This window comes from Nesoenas mayeri (assembly GCF_963082525.1).
Source record: "Nesoenas mayeri genome assembly, chromosome: 27".
Taxonomy (NCBI): Eukaryota; Metazoa; Chordata; class Aves; order Columbiformes; family Columbidae; genus Nesoenas; species Nesoenas mayeri.
Window position 1 is genome coordinate 4,935,777 of NC_137555.1, and position 18,170 is coordinate 4,953,946.

The following is an 18,170-nucleotide window of genomic DNA, read 5'->3' on the forward strand; positions in this document are numbered from 1 at the left end:
CACAGGTTCTCTGCACCTACCTTGGCCTTGGCGTTAGCTTTGGCTTTGTTCTGCAGCAGGTACTTCGCCACATCCGTGTGCCCGGCTCTGGCTGCCATGTGTAGGGGTGTCTCCACTTTCTGCACCAAGGACAAGATAAAATGGTGAGGCTGTATGAGGGGATACGCCTTCTCTGAGCACAGGAGAACAGTGCATACCACCTTCTCTGGCCCCTGTGGCTTCCTCCTGGCAGCACAAAGCAGGGGGCACCAGAGATGGCTCAGGGGAGCAGAGCAAGCAGGACCCGGGCAGTCCCCACCTCCTGCTGGACCCCAACATGCTGAGTTCCCACAGGCCCAGGCAAGGTGGGACTCACCACATTGGACACGTTGGGAGAGGCTCCACGTTGCAGCAAGGTCTTGACGATGGGCAGGTGCCCCATGAAGGCGGCCACGTGCAGCGGGGTCAGGCCAGACTGTGGAGAGAAAAGGGCCAGGAGCCAAGATGGGGCTGGTGGCCTTGCAAACTTTTCTTCCTGCCCCCTCCGCCCCTTCCCTGGGCCACGTGCCAGCACAGAGGCAAACTCTGTGTCCCTAGCCTGTCCCCAGCACCCTGTCAGATAAGCTGAGGGGAACGCAGAGAGGAGCAGGCTGTGGGGAGATGCTGCCAGGCTGAACAGGTCCTGAGCTGCAAAGGATCTCAGCCATAATGAAGAAGGTGCCTGGGGACCAGCAAAGCCAACGGGGCCACCATCCCCTGCAGTGCTGCCCACCCACCCACCTCTGTGACGGCGTCGATGGAGGCCCCCGTCTTCAGCAGCAGCTCCATCACCCGGATGTGGTTCTTCTTGCAGGCAATATGGAGGGGTGTGAAGCCATTCTGCAGATGGACAGGTGGACAGTCATTTGCGAGGACGCCCTCCCTGTCCCCTGTCCCAGCCCTGCTGCCCCTCCTCACTTACCAGGGCTCGGGCGTTGGGCTTGGCTCCCTTCTCCACCAGCAGCTTGGCCACGCGGTGGTGGCCGCAGTGCGCGGCCACGTGCAGCGGTGTCAGGTGGTCCAGGGTGATGTCGTCGATCTCAGCGCTGTACTGCAGGAGCAGGCGCACACAGTCCAGGTGGTCGCCCTGCGCTGCCATGTGGATCGGCGACAAGCCGTTCTGCAACCGTGGAGCAGGGACTCAGGGCAGGGCTGGGAGGGGACCGGGCATCCCGCCCGGCCCCAGCCCCGGCCCCAGCCCTGGGGCAGAAAGGATGGCACATTCCCCACGGTGCTACCAAGGAGAAGCCCCGAAATCCCTGACCAAGACTTACAGGTGAGCAACGCTGAGCAGAGGGCAGGGCCATGGACAGGCTGTCCCCAGGCCACCCCCTCCTCCCTTTGAAACATGCAGCCCCAGGCAAAGGGCTCCGGCTAGAGCCGAGGAGGGGGTCAGGAAGCTCCTTGTTCCTTGGCAGGCCAAAATCCCAGCCCCAGCACCGAGTGGCATCCAGCAACTGTGCAGAGCTTGTGGCAGCCCCGTGCTGCCCTGGGACCTGGCGCCAAGCACAGCCTCACAGAGCCCCATGTGTACCTTGGTTTTGGCTTGAATGGCAGCCCCATGGTCCAGCAGGATCTCAGCAATTCGCACGTGTCCATTGCGAGCTGCACAGTGCAGAGGGGTCAGCTCGTCCTGGGGAGAGAGAAGGGTTCGAGGGCTCAGCATAGGGAAGGGCAGGGACTTTGGTTTTGTCTGCAAAATAAGGCAAAACTGAGTCTGCCCTCAGCCCCCAGAACACGCCGACTGTAGCCATGCAGCCTCCTCTCACCGCCACGTGCACCAGCAAAAAACCTGGTCCATTCCCTCAGTGCACGAGGGACCTTCCCCACACACCCAGCAAGATGTTCACAGGGTACGCGCTGGGCAGCGCCCCCAGGACGCAAGATGGCCAAGGAGGGAGGCGGCCCATGTACTTGCTGGTGATGCAGAATTCTCACCTTGGTCCTTGTCTCTATCTGGGCGCCACGGTCCAGCAGCAGCCGTACCATGATGATGTTGCCCCGGCGGGACGCTATGTGCAGGGGAGTGATCCCATTCTGACAGAAGGAACAACTGTCTGTTAGAGGGAGCAACCCCTTCGCTTTCCCCCATGGGGCTGCAAGGAGGCAGCGGGTGAACAAAAGAGAGAGGGCAGGGGAGAGCTAAATCCCAGGAGCAGCGTCAGGGAACAGCTTATTTCGCAGTGCTGGGAGCGAGACGTCTGCTCCTCCAGCGCGGGGCAGCGCCGGTCCCGGCGCCTTCTCACGCTGCGCTCACCTGGGGTGTGAAGTTGACGCTGGCTCCACGGTTCAGCAGTAACTGGGCCACGCTGAGATTCTCGTAGTGGGCTGCAATGTGCAAGGGGGTAAATCCAGTCTAGGGGAAAGAAGGAGGGATCAGCCCAGCCAGACACATGCTCCCTGCTGAGAAGATGGACAAACACAGCATACCAAGCTGCTGTTTTCCCTGGGGACGTGGGAAAGCTCCCAGAGACAGGACAGGAAAGCCACACACCTTGGAGAGGACGTCGGCATTCGGGTCATTCTGCAGCAGCACAGCAGCTGTGCGAGTGTCATCGTTGCGGGCTGCGATGTGCAGGGCAGGCAGGCGGACCTTACCCTTTGTCCCGTAGTTGATAAGATGAGCGACCACGTTCTCATGCCCTTGCTGCAGAGCCACAGCTAGTGGCGTGAAGCCATCCTGCCAGGGGGAGGCAGGTGAGAGGGGGAGCGCGGAGGAGCCCCGGCAGCACCCAGCACGCCCCGCAGCAGCCCCGACCAGCAGGGCCCCGGCGTCCTCCCCAAGGACCTCACCTCTGTGGCTACATTCTGGTTGGCTCCGTTTTCCAGCAAGAACTTGACAACTTCCAGATGGTTTTCCTGCGCTGCCATGTAGAGGGGTGTGAAGCCTTTCTGCAAACACAGGGCCTTGCACATCAACACACCCCCAGCTCACTGAACTGGGGCAAAAGCAGACACAGTGTGGGTGGGAGAAAGGAAAAGGGCAATGGTGGAGTAATCAGGGAGAGCTGGAGCCCAAGGCTCCTCACATCCAGAAAGAATCAGCTGGAGAATCTAGGTCCTTCTTAATAAAAAGAAAGAAAAGCTTTTACTTCAGAGTAGGATTACTAAACTGAATAAAAACTACAGCAGTTATATATATACATGGCAGAATCCATTTGCATGTTAAGAAACTTACAAACCCTAAATAAAACTGGAGTATGTATTTACATGTAGATATTTAACTTTGTATTGAAAAGAACAAGAAAAGTTGGAAAATTGGCTCGTCTCACACTCTTGTAGATTATTAAGGTGGGTTTCATTTTTAAATGCAAACACACTCGTCTTTTTTTCGGGAGGCCGGCAGAGCAGCCCTCGCCCCCGAGCACGACAAGAGAGAAACTGTAAAGGGCTGATGAAGTGGCCGTGCCGGGCACAATTCCCACCACAAAGGCACCACTGTCACGCTTCCCCACTCCAGCCCAGGTCACTGTACCTGTGACTGCGCGTTGACGTTGGCCCCATAGTTCACCAGTTCCCGGACCACGTCCTGCTGTCCAGCCAGGGCAGCGATGTGCAGAGCTGTGTTTCCCTTCTGAAAGACACCACAGGGCAGCGGCTCAGGGGCTGGAGCAGCCCAGGATGCCGAAGATGGGCCTGACATGTGCTAACACACGTGCAAACAGAGCAGCAGCCGGGGAGGCCTGTGGGGCCATGCAGCCCTTGCTCCACGCCCCATCCCGGCTGTAGACCAGCAGCTACCCTTCCCGTCTGCTGGCCGAGGAAGACGGTGATTTAATCTCTCCCACGAAGCTCCTGGCAGCACAAGCTGTGTGCACTGTCAGGTTCTGTGCATCTCCAGCACTGAGCGATGAGGAGGGGAGGGAGCATGGGGGAGCTGAGCTGGCAATCTGCAGGCAAAACTGCAGTGTGCGCCCTGATAGCCAAGGCAAAGCTAAGGGATGATAAGCAGGCTGGGAAATGCATACACAGGCTCTTCTGCCTTGTGCCGTTGGGTGGTGTGGCAGGATGCCAGACTCTGCGTCACGTCCCAAGTCCTGTCACAGCACTGGGGAGGTGGCAAGCCAGGCCCCCTCCTGCTCTCACAGCCCCTCAGATGGTGCTGGAGGCTGCTCATTTGCAGCCCTGCTTGCTCGTGTAGTTGTCTCACTTGTCAGCAAGGAAGAACCACACCCCGCCATGATGATGCAAGGCAAGAATTTGTTATTTATGGAGCACCAGAGCTCTGCAGACCCGCGACAATGGTGCCAAGGCCCTCGCCGTGCTGCAGCGCGCAGGCGCTGCCCTGGGGCTGCGAGGGCTGACTGGAGCCAGCAGCCAGGGCCAGAAGGAGATGCGAATAAAGACAGCAAAAGTGTTTGTTGTGACCAGACTCCCTTGTCCCCACCTTGGTCGTTGTCTCCAAAACGATCTCCTTGTGCAGCAGCTCCACCACCATTTTCACGTGGCCCTCCTTGGAGGCCAGGTGCAAGGCGTTCAGCCCATTCTGGAGGGAGCAAAGGCGGGAGAAGGGCATTAGTCACCAGCTGGGGCTCTCTGGAGGACCCCCTGCTCTGAGCTCCCAGCCCAGCAGCTCCCTCCCGCTGTTGCAGCCTGCCCAACAACAGCCCCATCCCGCAGGCCGGGCCCAGAGGTCGGCTTTGCTCCCTCGGAGTTTAACTGCAGCAACGGGTGCAGAGGAAGCATTGGCTGTGCTGCTGCTGAGCTCTGCCGGCTCCAGGAGCTCCCGACTGCAGAGACTTCTCAGGGAAGCCGGGCTTAGCTCCCCTCTTCCTACACACGGAACCTGAGCACCAGGAGCCAAGGGCTGGACAGTGCCCTCGTCACATCCCTGCACTGTCACGAGGCGTCAGGCCAGTCAGCACCCAACGCAGAGGCTGCCAGGACAGCTTGTGCTCCGTTATTTCTGACACCCTCTTCCTAAACGTGCACGAAAGGGCTGGGATATTTGCTGGCAAGGAGGTTAAACGCAGGCAGTTCCAGATATCACTTTTTCCCCGTACAGGAAACTTCCCTCACCCGTCTCCGGCGGGGGCTCCGCGGGTGCTCACTGCGCAACGCCGCCAGGCGGCACGGCGCCGCCAGCTCGCGGGAGCACGGTCCCGCCCGGCCGCTCCACCCCCAGCCATGTGCTCCAGCTACTGCAGAAGGTCGCTGCTTCCTCCCAGCCTGCATATAGGTAGGGGACCAGGAAATGCCCTGGGAGGCTCCTGTTCCAGTCCTCAACACTGCAGTTATGCTTAGAACAGCCTCCAAACCATTATCATACTGGAAAAAGGCTTTTCACCCTCTCTCACTCAAAGCACCTGCTATCCAGGATCATAGCTGAGGAATCACAGACTCTTTTGCTCATCTCTGATTACAGCAGAAAGAGCAAAATCCTAAAAATCCACAAGCTCCATCAGCACACCAACTCCAAAGTCGCCTAGAGCCTCAGGCACAAAAGACCTGCTTCCACAGGAAAACGGAGCGGGAACACCGTAACACACACAGGACGGTCGCCAGGAGGAAACGCTGCCCCCCCAGCCGCTCTGGCTAAGCCACACATACACAACCCCACGGGGGTGTCACCGACACCCTCGCCTGCGTGAGCCCACGAGCTGGCTGTGTCGCCACAGACACACACACACACTTTTTCTCCATCACACTCGTGCAACACATGCCTGGACTGCAAGACCACAGGTGCTCGGTTGCTCTCCTCAGCACATATGCCCTTTTGCGGAAGGGATTCATAAATAACCTTTTGCATGCTGAAAGCCTGTGAAGAATCATTATTCTCTGGCCTTACAGCAATAAGCACAATGTTTGCAGAAGATAGTTTCCCAGCGGCCCATCGATATTTCTGCTCCAGGAACAATACAGGCTGTTTTGCACATTTGCTTTGGCTTGACAGCTCATCTGACCCAAAACCATCACAGGATGTACTTAATTTGAAAGGTGCTGTACTCCCCTTGCTAAGTGCCGCAGGCGCTTCCCAGAAATCCCAGCCGCTGGCTGTCAGCGTGACAGCCACAGCCCCACAGAAAACCGCAGAGGGCCGCACTTCGCAGGCAGCCCGCACCACGGCCGGAGCGCGCAGCGCCCTGCGCTGACCCGCGCAGGCGCCCCAGGCACCGCGTGCCCGCGCAGCGCTGCTCCCCGCTGCCCGGGCCCCGGCAGCGAGACGCGCTCGTCCTCAGGCCTCCAGCTCCTCCTGGATGAGATGGGAGCGTGCAGGAATTCAAAACGCGAGAGAGGTGGATGGTGAAGACGCCGATGCAGATGGCAACAATGAAGTTGCTGACACCAGCGGGAGGAAGATCAGATGGCATGTCAAGGTCTCTGCACTTGAGTAAGAATACAGGGCCTGTGGGATAGGTCTGACCACATATATCCCTCTTTATTCTATACAGGACATGTGAGGTTGGACCTTTCCCACAGGTCTGATATTCCTCAGAAGGAAACCCCAAAGTGCCATCTAACTTCAGGGAGATGGCAGGAACTAGTGCACAGACGTCACTGAAAAAAGTGCCTCATGCTGCCGTAGCTACAGGCTCCTGGTCAAGGTGTCAAATCCCTCACCAGCACTAGCAATCTGGCTGGAAACAGGACTTGCAGACAGTCAGTGGAGACAGCTGATGCCTGACCGCCTCTCTGGGCAGCAGCCCTGCACGGTCCCCATCAGTCAGAAAAGAAAAGGAGACAGTGACGTTTCCTGGGGAACCCACCTGCAGCAACTGCGCCGGACACGGCAGTGCACAAATCAGTAGGTCTGAACTGTGCTGGGTTTTGGGACTTGATACTGAACCAGGTGAATATACATTTGTGCTACCTGCTGAGTCAGGCTCCCCATCATCACTGCTGCTCTGGAAAGGAGCCGACAGCACGGTCTGTCTGTCCTCTGCCCAGCTCGAGCCCGCTGAGCCTCTCCCTACAGCATCCATCCCGATCCAGGCTGAGCCACTTGCATTCGGTGGCTGCGCAGACACAAGATGTTCCGTCAGGCACGTGCAAACAGCTCCGCGGCGCCCGCAGCCCCTGCCCCGCGCAGACCTGCCTCTGCTCTGCGCTCGGGCGCTCCGCCTGCCCAGCACCGCCCACGCCACCAAGAGGGGCCTTTTGCAAACGTTCTCACGTGAACTAGAAACGGTACCAGAAGCCCCATGGGTGTCACCTACCTGATTACAGGTGTTAATATCTACCCCATTCCTGAGGTGGTCCAAGGCTTTGTCCAGATTCCCAGATCTTGCAGCTCTCAAGAAGCTCGTTGCAGCATCGGCCTTGAAGAAAAAAAGAAAAATTATAAGAGGCGGAGTCCTCCCATTCTCGCCATCACCAGCACGGGGCCAGCCCTTCACGCGGCCGCAGAGACCAGGACTACGGACACCAGTCAGGTCAAGGTGGGACCTGCTGGACAGACTGAGGTGCCCCAAATCAGGCAAGAAGCAGCAAGGCTGGGACCTGCACGTGGGGTGGAGCGTATCCCGATCCCGGGGCAAGAGAGCCACACCAGGTCTGCAGCTCGTCCCAGCACTGCAGGCGGGCAGGGAGGGAACTGCGGGGACTCCTGCAGCCGGGGCCGCCTCCCTTGGCCAGGGAGACACCTGTGTCCTGGCTGAGACACCGCAGCGACGGCCGAGGCACCAGGGACCGGCCCAGCTGGGCGCCCGCAGCCAGGGCAGTCGCGACTCTCTTTTCCACCAGCACAAGGCTGTGTCTCCCTGCACCACCAAAACCCAGCCAGCCCAGGCGAGGCACAGCAATACTTCAAGCAACGCTATTTAGCAGTGTAAGGCAGCAAATGAAGACCATGGAATGACTCACCAGAAGCTGGAAAACAGAGTGGAAATGCAGTGACATGGCTCTGTGAGGCTGGGACCTTGGACTGGTAACTGTGAGCTGGTGCCTGCCTGGTAGGCCCAGCCCAAAGGGCTCTCTGCAGCAGAGAGCCATGAGATGTCCACGGCAAGGGCACAGGACACACTGTCTTCAGCACTAACACAAAATCAGAACCTCTTTTGTACCCCTCATGCTGGGACTGACCACGGGTTCTCCTGTGCCATGAGTGCCTCCATCCTGCCATGCCAGGCCATCCCATGGCGCTGGTCTGCGGAGCAGCAGCCGGGCCTGGGGAGTGTCTGGACAGCACAGCCGCAGAGGGCAGCACCGGAGGCAGGACCAGGCAGCACGATGCACTACACGTTTCAGGGCTTCTCTCTTCCCTTCTCTTTGCAGCCTCAGCCGTTTGAGTCTGGACTTTGGAGCAGCACGACTCAGCTGCCTTGCTATCCCCGCAGAAGGAGGGCCCGCAAACAGTGTGTCCTGACCCACTGTGCCAGGCACACTCTGCAGAGCCGAGCTCGGGCTCCCGCGGCAGCACCGGGTGCCACGGTGCCCTCTGGGGCACAGGGACAGGTGGCGGAGGGCGGCCCCGCCGTGCCCGGTCCCGCTGCACGGCCACCACGTGCCGGGGGAGCACGTGCTGACGGCGCGTGCCAGCTGGCTCCGCTCGCTGCCACCTCAGAGGGGAGCCCTGTCCACCTGGGCAGAGCCCCCAGCTTCACCGCAGAGCTTTGTGGAGGGCTGCGAGCGCAGGGGAGACACGACGCGGCAGCTCCGTGCTCCGCTCACACGGGACGATAAACCTTCAGGGGCAGGAAGCAGCACCAGCACTGCGCTTGCAAGTGCATGTTGGCGCTCTGAGCCCTGCGTGCTGCCTGGGGTCCAGCGAGAAAACACTGGCAGCTTCAAGCAACAGGTTGAATGTAAAGAGCTTTTCCAACTCCAGACCCTGCTAGAAGCCTCTGCATCTCAGGTCAGGATCAATGACGAGGCAGAACCTTGGCGATGCTGCTGGCATGCCGGCCACAGGATAGACCTTCGACAGAAAACCCCTTGGAAAGTCAAAGCACAGCTCAGCCGGGCTCGTCCACCCCTGGGACACACATGGAACCACGAAGATTAAAATGGTAAAACTCTACAAGCTCTAGCAGCAAAGGGGCTCCTGAAGCCCCAGCATGCCCTGCGCAGAGACTGTGGGCAGAAAGCAAGCAGAAAAGCACAGCGGAGGGCTCCATGGGCGCGAAGGACAAGCGCGTTGTATACTCACAGCCACGTCTGGACCGGACCTGCCCTTTCGTGCTGCCATAGTCCGGCACTTCAGCTGAAACCTGAGCCCGGTGTCCCCGCTCTCCCTCCTTGGTTACCTACTCCCCAGCTTTGAGAGAGCCAGTAAGTTACATTGCATTCTATCTAAAAATACAGGCTCCCTCCTCGCTTCAAAGCAGACGCTGCAGGGATCGCCAGGCGCTAATGGAATTTGTTCATTTTCTCTCCATTATTGTGTCAGACAGGATATTTAATACAAGCTGCCTCCGGAAAGCAGATGAGCGCTGCCAAGGGCAGGGAGCAGGTCAGAGCTGCAGGTACCGGCTCGGGCACAGCAGAGGAGGAGCAGCCCCACAGGGGTGCCCGGAGCCCCGCGTTTCACAGGTAACACCTGCCACCCAGGGCTCGCGGTTCCCTCTCCACTTCCGCATGCTGGGGGCCGGGCCTTGGAGAACGCGCTGGAGCCGGGGTGCTGCGGAGGGCCTGCTCCTCGGTGCTCCCCACGCTCAGCGTGCACCTCTGGAGACACTGGACACCAGCGCTCAGACAACACGTGCAGCCAGAGAAGAAGGGAAGCTCAGCTCAAATGGTAAAAGCAGGGGAAATGGCTCTTCTGATGCCAGTGTGCGTGTTGGGACTGCCTATCTGCCACTCAGGGCATTCGTTCACAACAGCTTGCTTTGCTTTGGGGTGTCACAGAGATCAAGAAAACACTTAATTAGCCAGGGAACTGAAATATGGATTAGGTCACCGCCATCTCCTCAATTTCAGCGAAAGGGAGCAATGACAGTAAGAAATGCAGAGACCCTATGGACACAGGTAGATGTGTGTATCAAAAAGATACACACGCACATCCCAGTCAGCACAACACCAACATACCTGAACACACACACACACACTGCACCGCTACCATCCGCTAATAAGCACCATGCGTAGCATGGGCAGCCACTTGCACCTCCCAGTACTTGCACACACATGCAGTCACCTGCTCCCTGTGTGCCCCAGGACACACAGTAACTGCCTCCAGAGGCTGAAGGAGCTATTCCAGTGAAGAAAACGAAGTGCCTCACTTGGCATTGTGTATCTCTTGCACTCTTACACGGCTGCTAAATCCTACACACAGGCCTTGCGCTCCACAGACTTCTGGACATTCAATTGCTGCCAGCAATGCCCTGAGGGACAAGCCTCAGATCTGTACTTTGCAAAATGCTCCTTCTAAAGTAAAAAACATAGCGAAGCACAACAGACTGTGCTTCTATTCTCCTTTTCTTCATTTTCTTTCAGGAAAAAGCTCCTGTTGTCTGTTCACAATCCGAATTTTTCCCTTTCCTTCTGCTGACCCTGACTGGAAACTCCCTGTGTGTCCGTTCAGAGGTGTCCCCTGCGCTCAGAGCCTGGCCCCAAAAGCATCGCTGCTGCTGGAGCATCCTGCACCCGTCGCACCAACGTGGGAAGCCTGGACCTGACCAAGCCCATCACTTTGTAGCTGTGGGCAAGGCAATAAGAAGGGGGAAATCCTGCCAAACCAAAGGCTCAGGCCGTATTTCAAGGGCTGCAGTCAGGGGCTCAGTAATCCTGCTTTGTCTTCAGGCTGTGGTGGGAGTCCTGCTCTAATCTTTCCTGGCGGCATCTCGCTCTCGCTCCACCCAGGGAGGAGCTCCCACCCGCTCCTTCTGCACGGCGCTGATAACGGAATGGAGCGCCTCAGCGCCGGCTCCTTCCCAAAAGGTGGCCACGTTTGCCACGACTCCGCTCTGTACAAGCTGCTAAATGCCACAAGCAGATGATTCCCAAGTGCGAACGAGTCCAAGGACTTGTGCTGATCTCATGGTGTTTTCTGGGACGCCAAGACAGGCACAAAGCAAGTCTGTTCCCCACTGGCAAAAGGCACACACGCGTCCTGCCGCGCTGCCCTCTTTACCCCATCTGCCTGGTTGTCTCTTCTATCTGCAGGCCTTCTGCTGGGGGTGAGGCAGCCTGGGCAGGGGCTGCAGCTGCTCCGCTGTCACACAGCACCCCGTGTGGGGAAGGGCTGAGGTGCTGCTTGCTGAGGAGCCCCGGGGGTGGGACCCGTTTGCTGCAAGGATGTGCACACGGGTCTGCGGGACTGCCTGGGGACGTGTCCGGCTAGGGACAGCGCCAACAGTTCCAAAGGAAAGGGGGTGGGTGCCCTTTCCAACAAGCTCCCGACACCAGCAGTTCCTGGGTGGGCTCCGGCAGAGCCCCAGGCCGGGGCCGGCGAGCGCAGCACACCCTGCTGGGAGCCCCCTGCCTGCAGAAACAGAGTGGTGCTCAAAACCAGCTGATTCCCCGCTCCATCGCAAGGTCTGCGAGGACCAATTACAGAGAGGGAAACGTGGGGGAGCTTGCACTCACTGTGAGGGCTTTTTTTAAATGGGCTCTATTTTCTTCACTCTACCCAGATGTATCGCGCAGCCAGAGCTGCCCTGCAATTGCGACACACAGCGCTACGGGGAATGACTGGACCCCGATCCTCAGCCACATCATTCAGCCCCTACCTTTCCCCTTTGCTGCTCTCTGCCGCGTATCTTCAGGACGTCTGGTCTCACTGAAGAACAGTGCTGCTCTTAAACCAGGCAAAAGGAATTTCAATGCAGACTTTCAAATTCCGCATTACTTCCCACGCCTCGGGGAGCAAAGCGCTCTGTGGCCAACGGCAGCCAGATCCGCGGCCAGCAGGCTGGGTCTGCTCTGCTGCTGAGGACATGGCTGACGCGGAGGAGACAGACGCTGGCTGTGTGTCCGTCCGGGACAACGCACTGAAACAGCTGCTTGGATGAAGAGCCATCAAAGAGGGCGCAGAGGGTCTTCCCAAGATGATCAGTGAACGTCAGGAAAGTTGAATCGGAGAGTCAACTCAGAATGCCCAGAAACAGAAATTACACTGTCCACCTTTACAGGAACTTTCTCTCCTATCTGTATTCACATAAATGTGACACTGTCAGTGGTCCCTGCAGTGGAAGCAAAACCTACTGGCAGGTTTCTGCTCAGCGCCCAGCAGAGCCCAGCGTGTCCAGAGAGCCGCAGTAGCAAAGCCGCAGGCAGCAGAGCAAGGAGAACAGGCTGCCAGGCACATACGGCAAACCCAGACGAAAGAGAAAAGCAAAAGCATTGGGAAAATTCATCAGATGAAAGGAAAAATCCATATGCCCAAGACCTGTTCTCTAACCATCCTCGCCTCTGCCCATGTGATTGAGCACAGGTCCACAGATCTCAACAGGACTGGTGAGAGTCGAGGCACAGAAGGACATTTCCAGAAGGCATCTGCCAAGCTAGTTTGTTCTCATTTCATGCACCAATGTGAGGAACCCCTTTGTCCATGCTCCAGCCAAGTGGAGATTTCACAATAGCCCTAGGCCTCCCCAGGGCATATACCACAGAGACCGATGGTTTATATGCCCAGCGGAGACCTCCAGACCAGGATGCGGGGGGAGCCCGACTGTCTTGCAGCAGGTGAATCGGAGCGTGCAGAAAATGAAGGATCTGCTCCTGTTCCTGCGGCAAGGGGCTGTTGGAGCTGTAAGAGAACCCAGCACAACTGGCAAAGGAGAAATCCCAAAGCAAAAGGAGGGCCCCTGGCAGGTTTGGGGGAAAGGACGTGACTTGTCAATTAGCGCTTTGAAAGTACTGAAGAGGGGGAAGCTTTTGGGTGTAGGCACCAGACTGACCCCTCAATCATGTGCAATCCTCCATCCTCACATAATCACGAGTCACTAGCTTTTGGAAAGCCCTTTTCTATGCACTCAAAAGGAGGTGGTTCTGGGCTGTTGCTGGGGGCGCAGCTCAGGGCCAAAGTTAGCTTGGTCCCCGCTGAGCATATCCAGATACACACAGCATCTACGCTGCCATTTGGCTCCGTCCTTCCCCCTCACAGGCCCCCTTTGCTGCTGAAGCTGGAACGGGTTCAGGACTGTGAGGAGGGTGGATATCAGAAACAGCTTAATCTACATTGAGCAAGGACTCGGGAGCTGCCCCTGCACAGCAGACTGATCCTTCGATAAGGATCCCCTGGTGCTACAGCCTGCAGCCCTGTGAAAGCTTGTCTCTGTCAGTTCCCAGCTGCAACTAATGGATTTTCTAAGTAGTAGCATCAAGATCTTGTTCTGTCATTTGCAAACCATCACTTCCCCAATGAAGTACAGTGCTGGGTCCAGCAGCAATGAGTAGAGAGAGGAACAGGGGCTGGACCAGAGGTCTGGGTGGGGAGACCAGGACATTGTTCATTTTACACAGAGCCAAAGCAAGAACTAACAGAGCTGCCGCTCCTGCCAGCCGAGGCCACGCACACCCAGGGGAAAGCTGTCACTCTCCTCTCATGTTAGCAGGAGCCTCTGCTCTCAACAGATCCTGAAAAAGAAAAGCTATTTTTACCTCACCAGAAAATATATAGACTGTGACTGAAGACAACACACGAGAGCTTTTCACTCAGGTACTACACCTCTCCTAACAACATAACAGGGCTTACAGCTGCTCAGATGCAGCAGCACTGTAACTGCTTCTTACGTCCTACTTTCTAATGCTCGGACCGTGACAAGGCTCAGGCATGTGTGCGCAGTGGATGAAGGGGAGTTGAGAGGTTTCTAGTGCAAGGGGGAAAGCAGATACATGCTCTGAGCCTGCCTGAGGCAAGCCAGGGACTAAGTGCACCTCGTAGAGCATCCTCCAGCTTGCCCTGGGCTCTGGGCAGTGCCCTTGCACCAGGAGATGTGCTGGAGCTCAGACGGTGCCGTCAGGGTCTGCCCGGTGCCTGGTGGAGAAACCTGCTTCTCTTTGCTGGTGATGCTTATAAACTGCTCCTGATTTCTGCAGTCTGCTCTGACTCATTCTCTACCTTTGCTTCAGCAGAGCTAGTGCACACCTGCTTTGTCTGCCCGCATGAGCAAAAGCACGGAGAAGGGGCTTTCTGCTGGGACCTGCACGCCGCGAGGCACTGCGGTGCCGTCCCTGCGCCGCGGCTGCAGCAGATCGGCCGCGAGCTGCACTCAGCCAGGCCGGCCCGGCCAGCGCAGGGCGCAGCCTCCAGGAGCCATGCAGGGAAGAGGCACTGGCAGGAAAGCACCTGAAGCACAGGCCTGGCAATACATCTCTGCCAGCTGCTCCCTGGTGAGGACATGCAAGCAAAGCCATAGCGGCACAGCCACCTGCTCCTCCGCAGAGCTGGTGCTGCACTGTGCCTGGAAAGAAACGTCATCCTCTGCACCTGTCCTAGAGCTTCGGGTGGGTAAAATAAGAAAGACGGTAACAGAGACATCAACATTTAGCACTAAAATAGCTCAAAAAACCACAACACCTGGGGGTACATCCCTTCTGCCAACAAAGCAGCGTTGAGAAGGATCAGGCAAGTACAGCACCAGCAGGACCTGGCCATTCTGGATTCAATGCCAGGCTCTGCCACCGGCTCCCAACACGACCTTAGGCCAGTTCCCAGCAACCCAAGAAGGGCAGCAAACCCTTCCTGCCATTCTGTGGTCCGTTAAGCTGCAATCTGTTGGTGACTAGGGCCATTTTCTCTTGACCAAAGTCCATGTGACTGGCCAGGACATATCTAAACTCCCACATGTAAACCAACAGCCCGAGACCTGACCCAATTCCTCTCCCCCGAGTGCTGCCCAGCGAGCCCCCACCATGCCTCAGTACTCACCCTCGCGTACCGCAGGCATGGCATTGCTGCGGGGGGACGGCAGCTCGCCCGGCGCGGCCACGGGCTGCAGCTCAGATCACCCACAACGCCGAATGCCGCAGCCACAGCAAGCGCCACAGCCAGCCCGGGCCGGGTTATCAGCGGCAGCACCGCGCCCTATCGCCACGCACACCTGCCCGCCGGCGTGCCGGGGAGGCTCCCGCCTGCGGGCTGCAGATTACCGGCTGTCCCACGTCAGGGAGCGCTGCCAGGCTGGACACGGCGCGGTTAGTCAGTGCCTGAGGCGCACTTCATCAGCATATCTGCGAGCTGCAAACAGGGAGGGGCTCACATGCGTGAACCCCACTCTCCAAACAGTGCAGGGAAGACGAAACTTCAGAAATACAAAGCACAATGAAACAGCTGCGCAGTCAGAACCGTGCTGTCTCTTGGTTTGTGCTGCCCTAAGCAGGCTGGGCTGGAGGCAGTTAGCAGAACACTCCGGGTTGTTCACTGGTCTCTGCAGAGCTTAGCTGGGCCCAGTCCCAAATGAAGGATACCGAGATGGAACTGAAGTGGCAAATGATGTCTAGTGAGAGCAGCTCCCGTCCCTCTGTAGGGCCTGCAGCCAACTGCAATAGAATGAACGCGCCCCTTCCCCCCTTCTACCTGCACAGCAGACTCCTGCTCCAGCATCCCTTCAGGAGATCCTTGCTTGCAGCAAGAAGGCAAGGGGTCCACAGTGGCTGGTGCATGCCCTCTCTGAAAGACACGCAAGGGAGTCACACCAGTTGTCCAAAGGAACAGAGCTCCTGGAGACCGCTCCCACCCCACCCTCTCGTGCTCAGGGGGACACTGCAGAGCGATGCTCATCTGGCACTGGAGCTCTGCGAAGGGAAGTGATTTACAGTGCACACAACAGGGATACTCGCTAAGGAAGAGCAAACTCACGTTGAGAAAAAGCAGCCAAGAGTTACACCGAATAATAGCTGTCAGCTCCCAGTGGGGCCACTGTGCACCCCCATGGGCTCCAGGGGATTTTCGGGAGCCAAGGTTTCAGTATCGTCTTCAGTGCTGCTCCCTGGATGCTATAATATCTATCATACCCACAGGAAAAGTAATTTCTCCCCCAGCCCTGGGATGAGATTCAGCAGCCCTGATGCGTTAGTGCCACTGCACTCCAGGTCTGCAACCAAAATGAAAACACTGAATTCCAGCAGCCGCTGCAGAAAGCGCCGCTGGGGCAGAGAGCTCTCTGCCAGAAATCTCCAAGGAAGAGGAGTTCTCTAAAGGAAACTGCTCCTTCGGGTTTCAAGATACAAAGTTCTGCCTCTGACCTTTGGAGAAACTCTTCAGCTGCACTATGATGTAGCTGTGAAGGAACGCAAGGCTCCTTCCTCTGCGTTGTTACCTCCTGTGCAACTAGAGACGCGATCACCCAGCACCAGACGCTTCGCTGCCTGCTGCTAGTCTGTCCTCAGCTGTTCTTCTCGTTTCATTTAAGGGAATGGAGAGTGTAGTGTGTGCAGCAGAGAACCTTAAACACAGTGACTTGAAGAAGAGTAAATAACTTTAACAGTGGGCTTCAGTATTTTAAGGAAACCGTGTGTGCTTTTGCTCATGGAATGACATGCAGCCTTTCCTGCATTCGGCAGTTGGAGGAGCGGTGCCAGAAAGGGCTCAGGGCTGAAACCAGGCAGGACAGCTGCTCTCCCCCAGCGCTCACCGTGCCCCGGCGGGGCTGCCCCGCGCGGCCCCGTCCTGCTCGCACAGGAAACCATCCCCGGGATCCTGCCGCTCGCTGCGGCCCCGAGGAGCCGCCAGGCTCCTGGTGCTGGTCAACAAGCTGTTCTCTTCGGAAACGTGAATGCAGGTTTTAAGCTGAGTCAGCAACAGAAGCTGAATAATTTAGATCCTTCGCAATTCCGCTACTGCTGCCCAGCCATGGGTAACGGGAGGTACTCAGATTCATGCAAGGAGAGAGCTGGGGTAAAAAACAGCGCTGCCGTCAGACTGCTGGCTCGCGTTAAGAGAGAACAGCAGTGACGGAGGCATAAATTACCAGCTCACAACGCTCTCCAGCGCTGAACTAGACGCTCCGCTGCCCAGGGCAGGCACAGCAAGGCTGGGCCTTGTGCCTTCCCGTGGCACTGGTGGTTTCTGTACGGTGATCATCACTGCTCTGGAGGTCCATAGGAGCTGCTAGTGCCTCACCTCTCCAACGGCTAATCCCTCAGCTTCCGAAGTGCTGGAATCACCAGCCCCGAGCAGCAGAGGAACGTGCAGGTGAAAGGTCCACACCAACACCTGCTCTCCAGCTTTCTGTCAGAGGGGGAGCTACGCAACGTTATCTGGTGGGAGGGAGACAAAGATTTGCTATGCACAAACTTGCCTGCCCTTGTTCTCTCCCTAGTTGCCTCTCCATCTCCTTTATTGCAGCAGGAGGGGAGGAAGCCTATTTACAAGTACTTCTCCCCAAATCAGTCTAAAAACCGGCACCCAGAACCAGGGGACAAATGAAAACTCGCAAGAAATCCAGTGGGCTGGGTTTGCAAAGCTCAGCAGCTAATGGCCATAAGAAATCTCCCTCCACCATACCCTTGATCTAAGAAAAAGTTTCATGGTCATCCGTCAGTTCAGCACTATTTGGGCTGTGAGATTCACAAAGGAAATCCAGAAACAAAAATCAAACAGATGTTCTGCAGGTTGCGTTTCTTGAACTGCGCACTGTTGCCTCCAAAGGCATGAGTTTGGAGATGAATCAGCCTGCCGTTTTACTCCGAAAGAAGGCTGCCTTGTGCCAGCACAACCACGGTTTAGTTCCTGGAGAGGAAACAGTCTGAGCCCAAAATTGGGGTGTTTAGGCAGCCCTTTGCACCTCCCTGCGAGCGCACTGAGCAGACAGCTCCATAGCATGTGCCTCTCTGGCATCTTATGGCATGAGTCGTAAGGTGCTCTTTTCGCTCATCGTTTGGGTAAGCCAGGCAACTCAACTGCAAAATTCATCACACTGATTTATCTTGTTTATACTCATTCAGGCACAAAAATTCAGGAAGCTGGATTCACAGAGCAAAGACGTGAAAGAGCGGCAGAGCCCCCAGAGAAAAGGAATATTCATGGCTCACTGTTTATGCTATGGCTTAGCTCTGCACTATCCCGGCTGCAAACAAGATTTCTGCACAGATAGAAAGTGTTCAGCAACCTCTGCATCTGGCTCTCCCAATACAGTGGGCCAGAGGACATCTCACTCACAGGACTAACATCCACTGTTTTTCCTTCTGTCTGAAACCAGGCAGTTCTGAGAGCAAAAAGCATCACCAAACTCACTTTGAATCTGAAAAATCCCAGTTCTGGGAACTCAGAGTTTGGCGTTATGCCCACAATATGGCCCAAAGGCACATCACTTCTTAATTGCTGCGTATGG

At 57.0% G+C, this 18,170-nt stretch overlaps 1 protein-coding gene across 5 annotated transcripts in view; it reads right to left on the bottom strand.

The window, feature by feature from the left end:
* LOC308050149 (ankyrin-1-like) overlaps positions 1–14,978 on the bottom strand; it is a 33,553-nt gene extending 18,575 nt beyond the window's left edge. The window contains exons 1-13 of one of the 5 annotated variants that reach the window (XM_080360126.1): positions 14,768–14,976; positions 7,176–7,277; positions 4,406–4,504; positions 3,494–3,592; positions 2,812–2,910; positions 2,513–2,698; positions 2,276–2,374; positions 1,957–2,055; positions 1,553–1,651; positions 941–1,138; positions 760–858; positions 356–454; positions 21–119 (exon numbers count right to left, since the gene is read on the bottom strand). In XM_080360126.1, the coding sequence (XP_080216252.1) occupies positions 21–119; positions 356–454; positions 760–858; positions 941–1,138; positions 1,553–1,651; positions 1,957–2,055; positions 2,276–2,374; positions 2,513–2,698; positions 2,812–2,910; positions 3,494–3,592; positions 4,406–4,504; positions 7,176–7,277; positions 14,768–14,791 (1,401 nt within the window). In that variant the 5' untranslated portion in view covers positions 14,792–14,976. Of the gene's footprint in view, positions 1–20; positions 120–355; positions 455–759; positions 859–940; positions 1,139–1,552; positions 1,652–1,956; positions 2,056–2,275; positions 2,375–2,512; positions 2,699–2,811; positions 2,911–3,493; positions 3,593–4,405; positions 4,505–6,829; positions 6,942–7,175; positions 7,278–14,767 lie in introns of those variants that run through there. The other 4 variants (XM_080360124.1, XM_080360125.1, XM_080360128.1 and 1 more) reach the window with 4 other exon arrangements.
* Between the last annotated feature and the right edge of the window lie 3,192 nt (positions 14,979–18,170).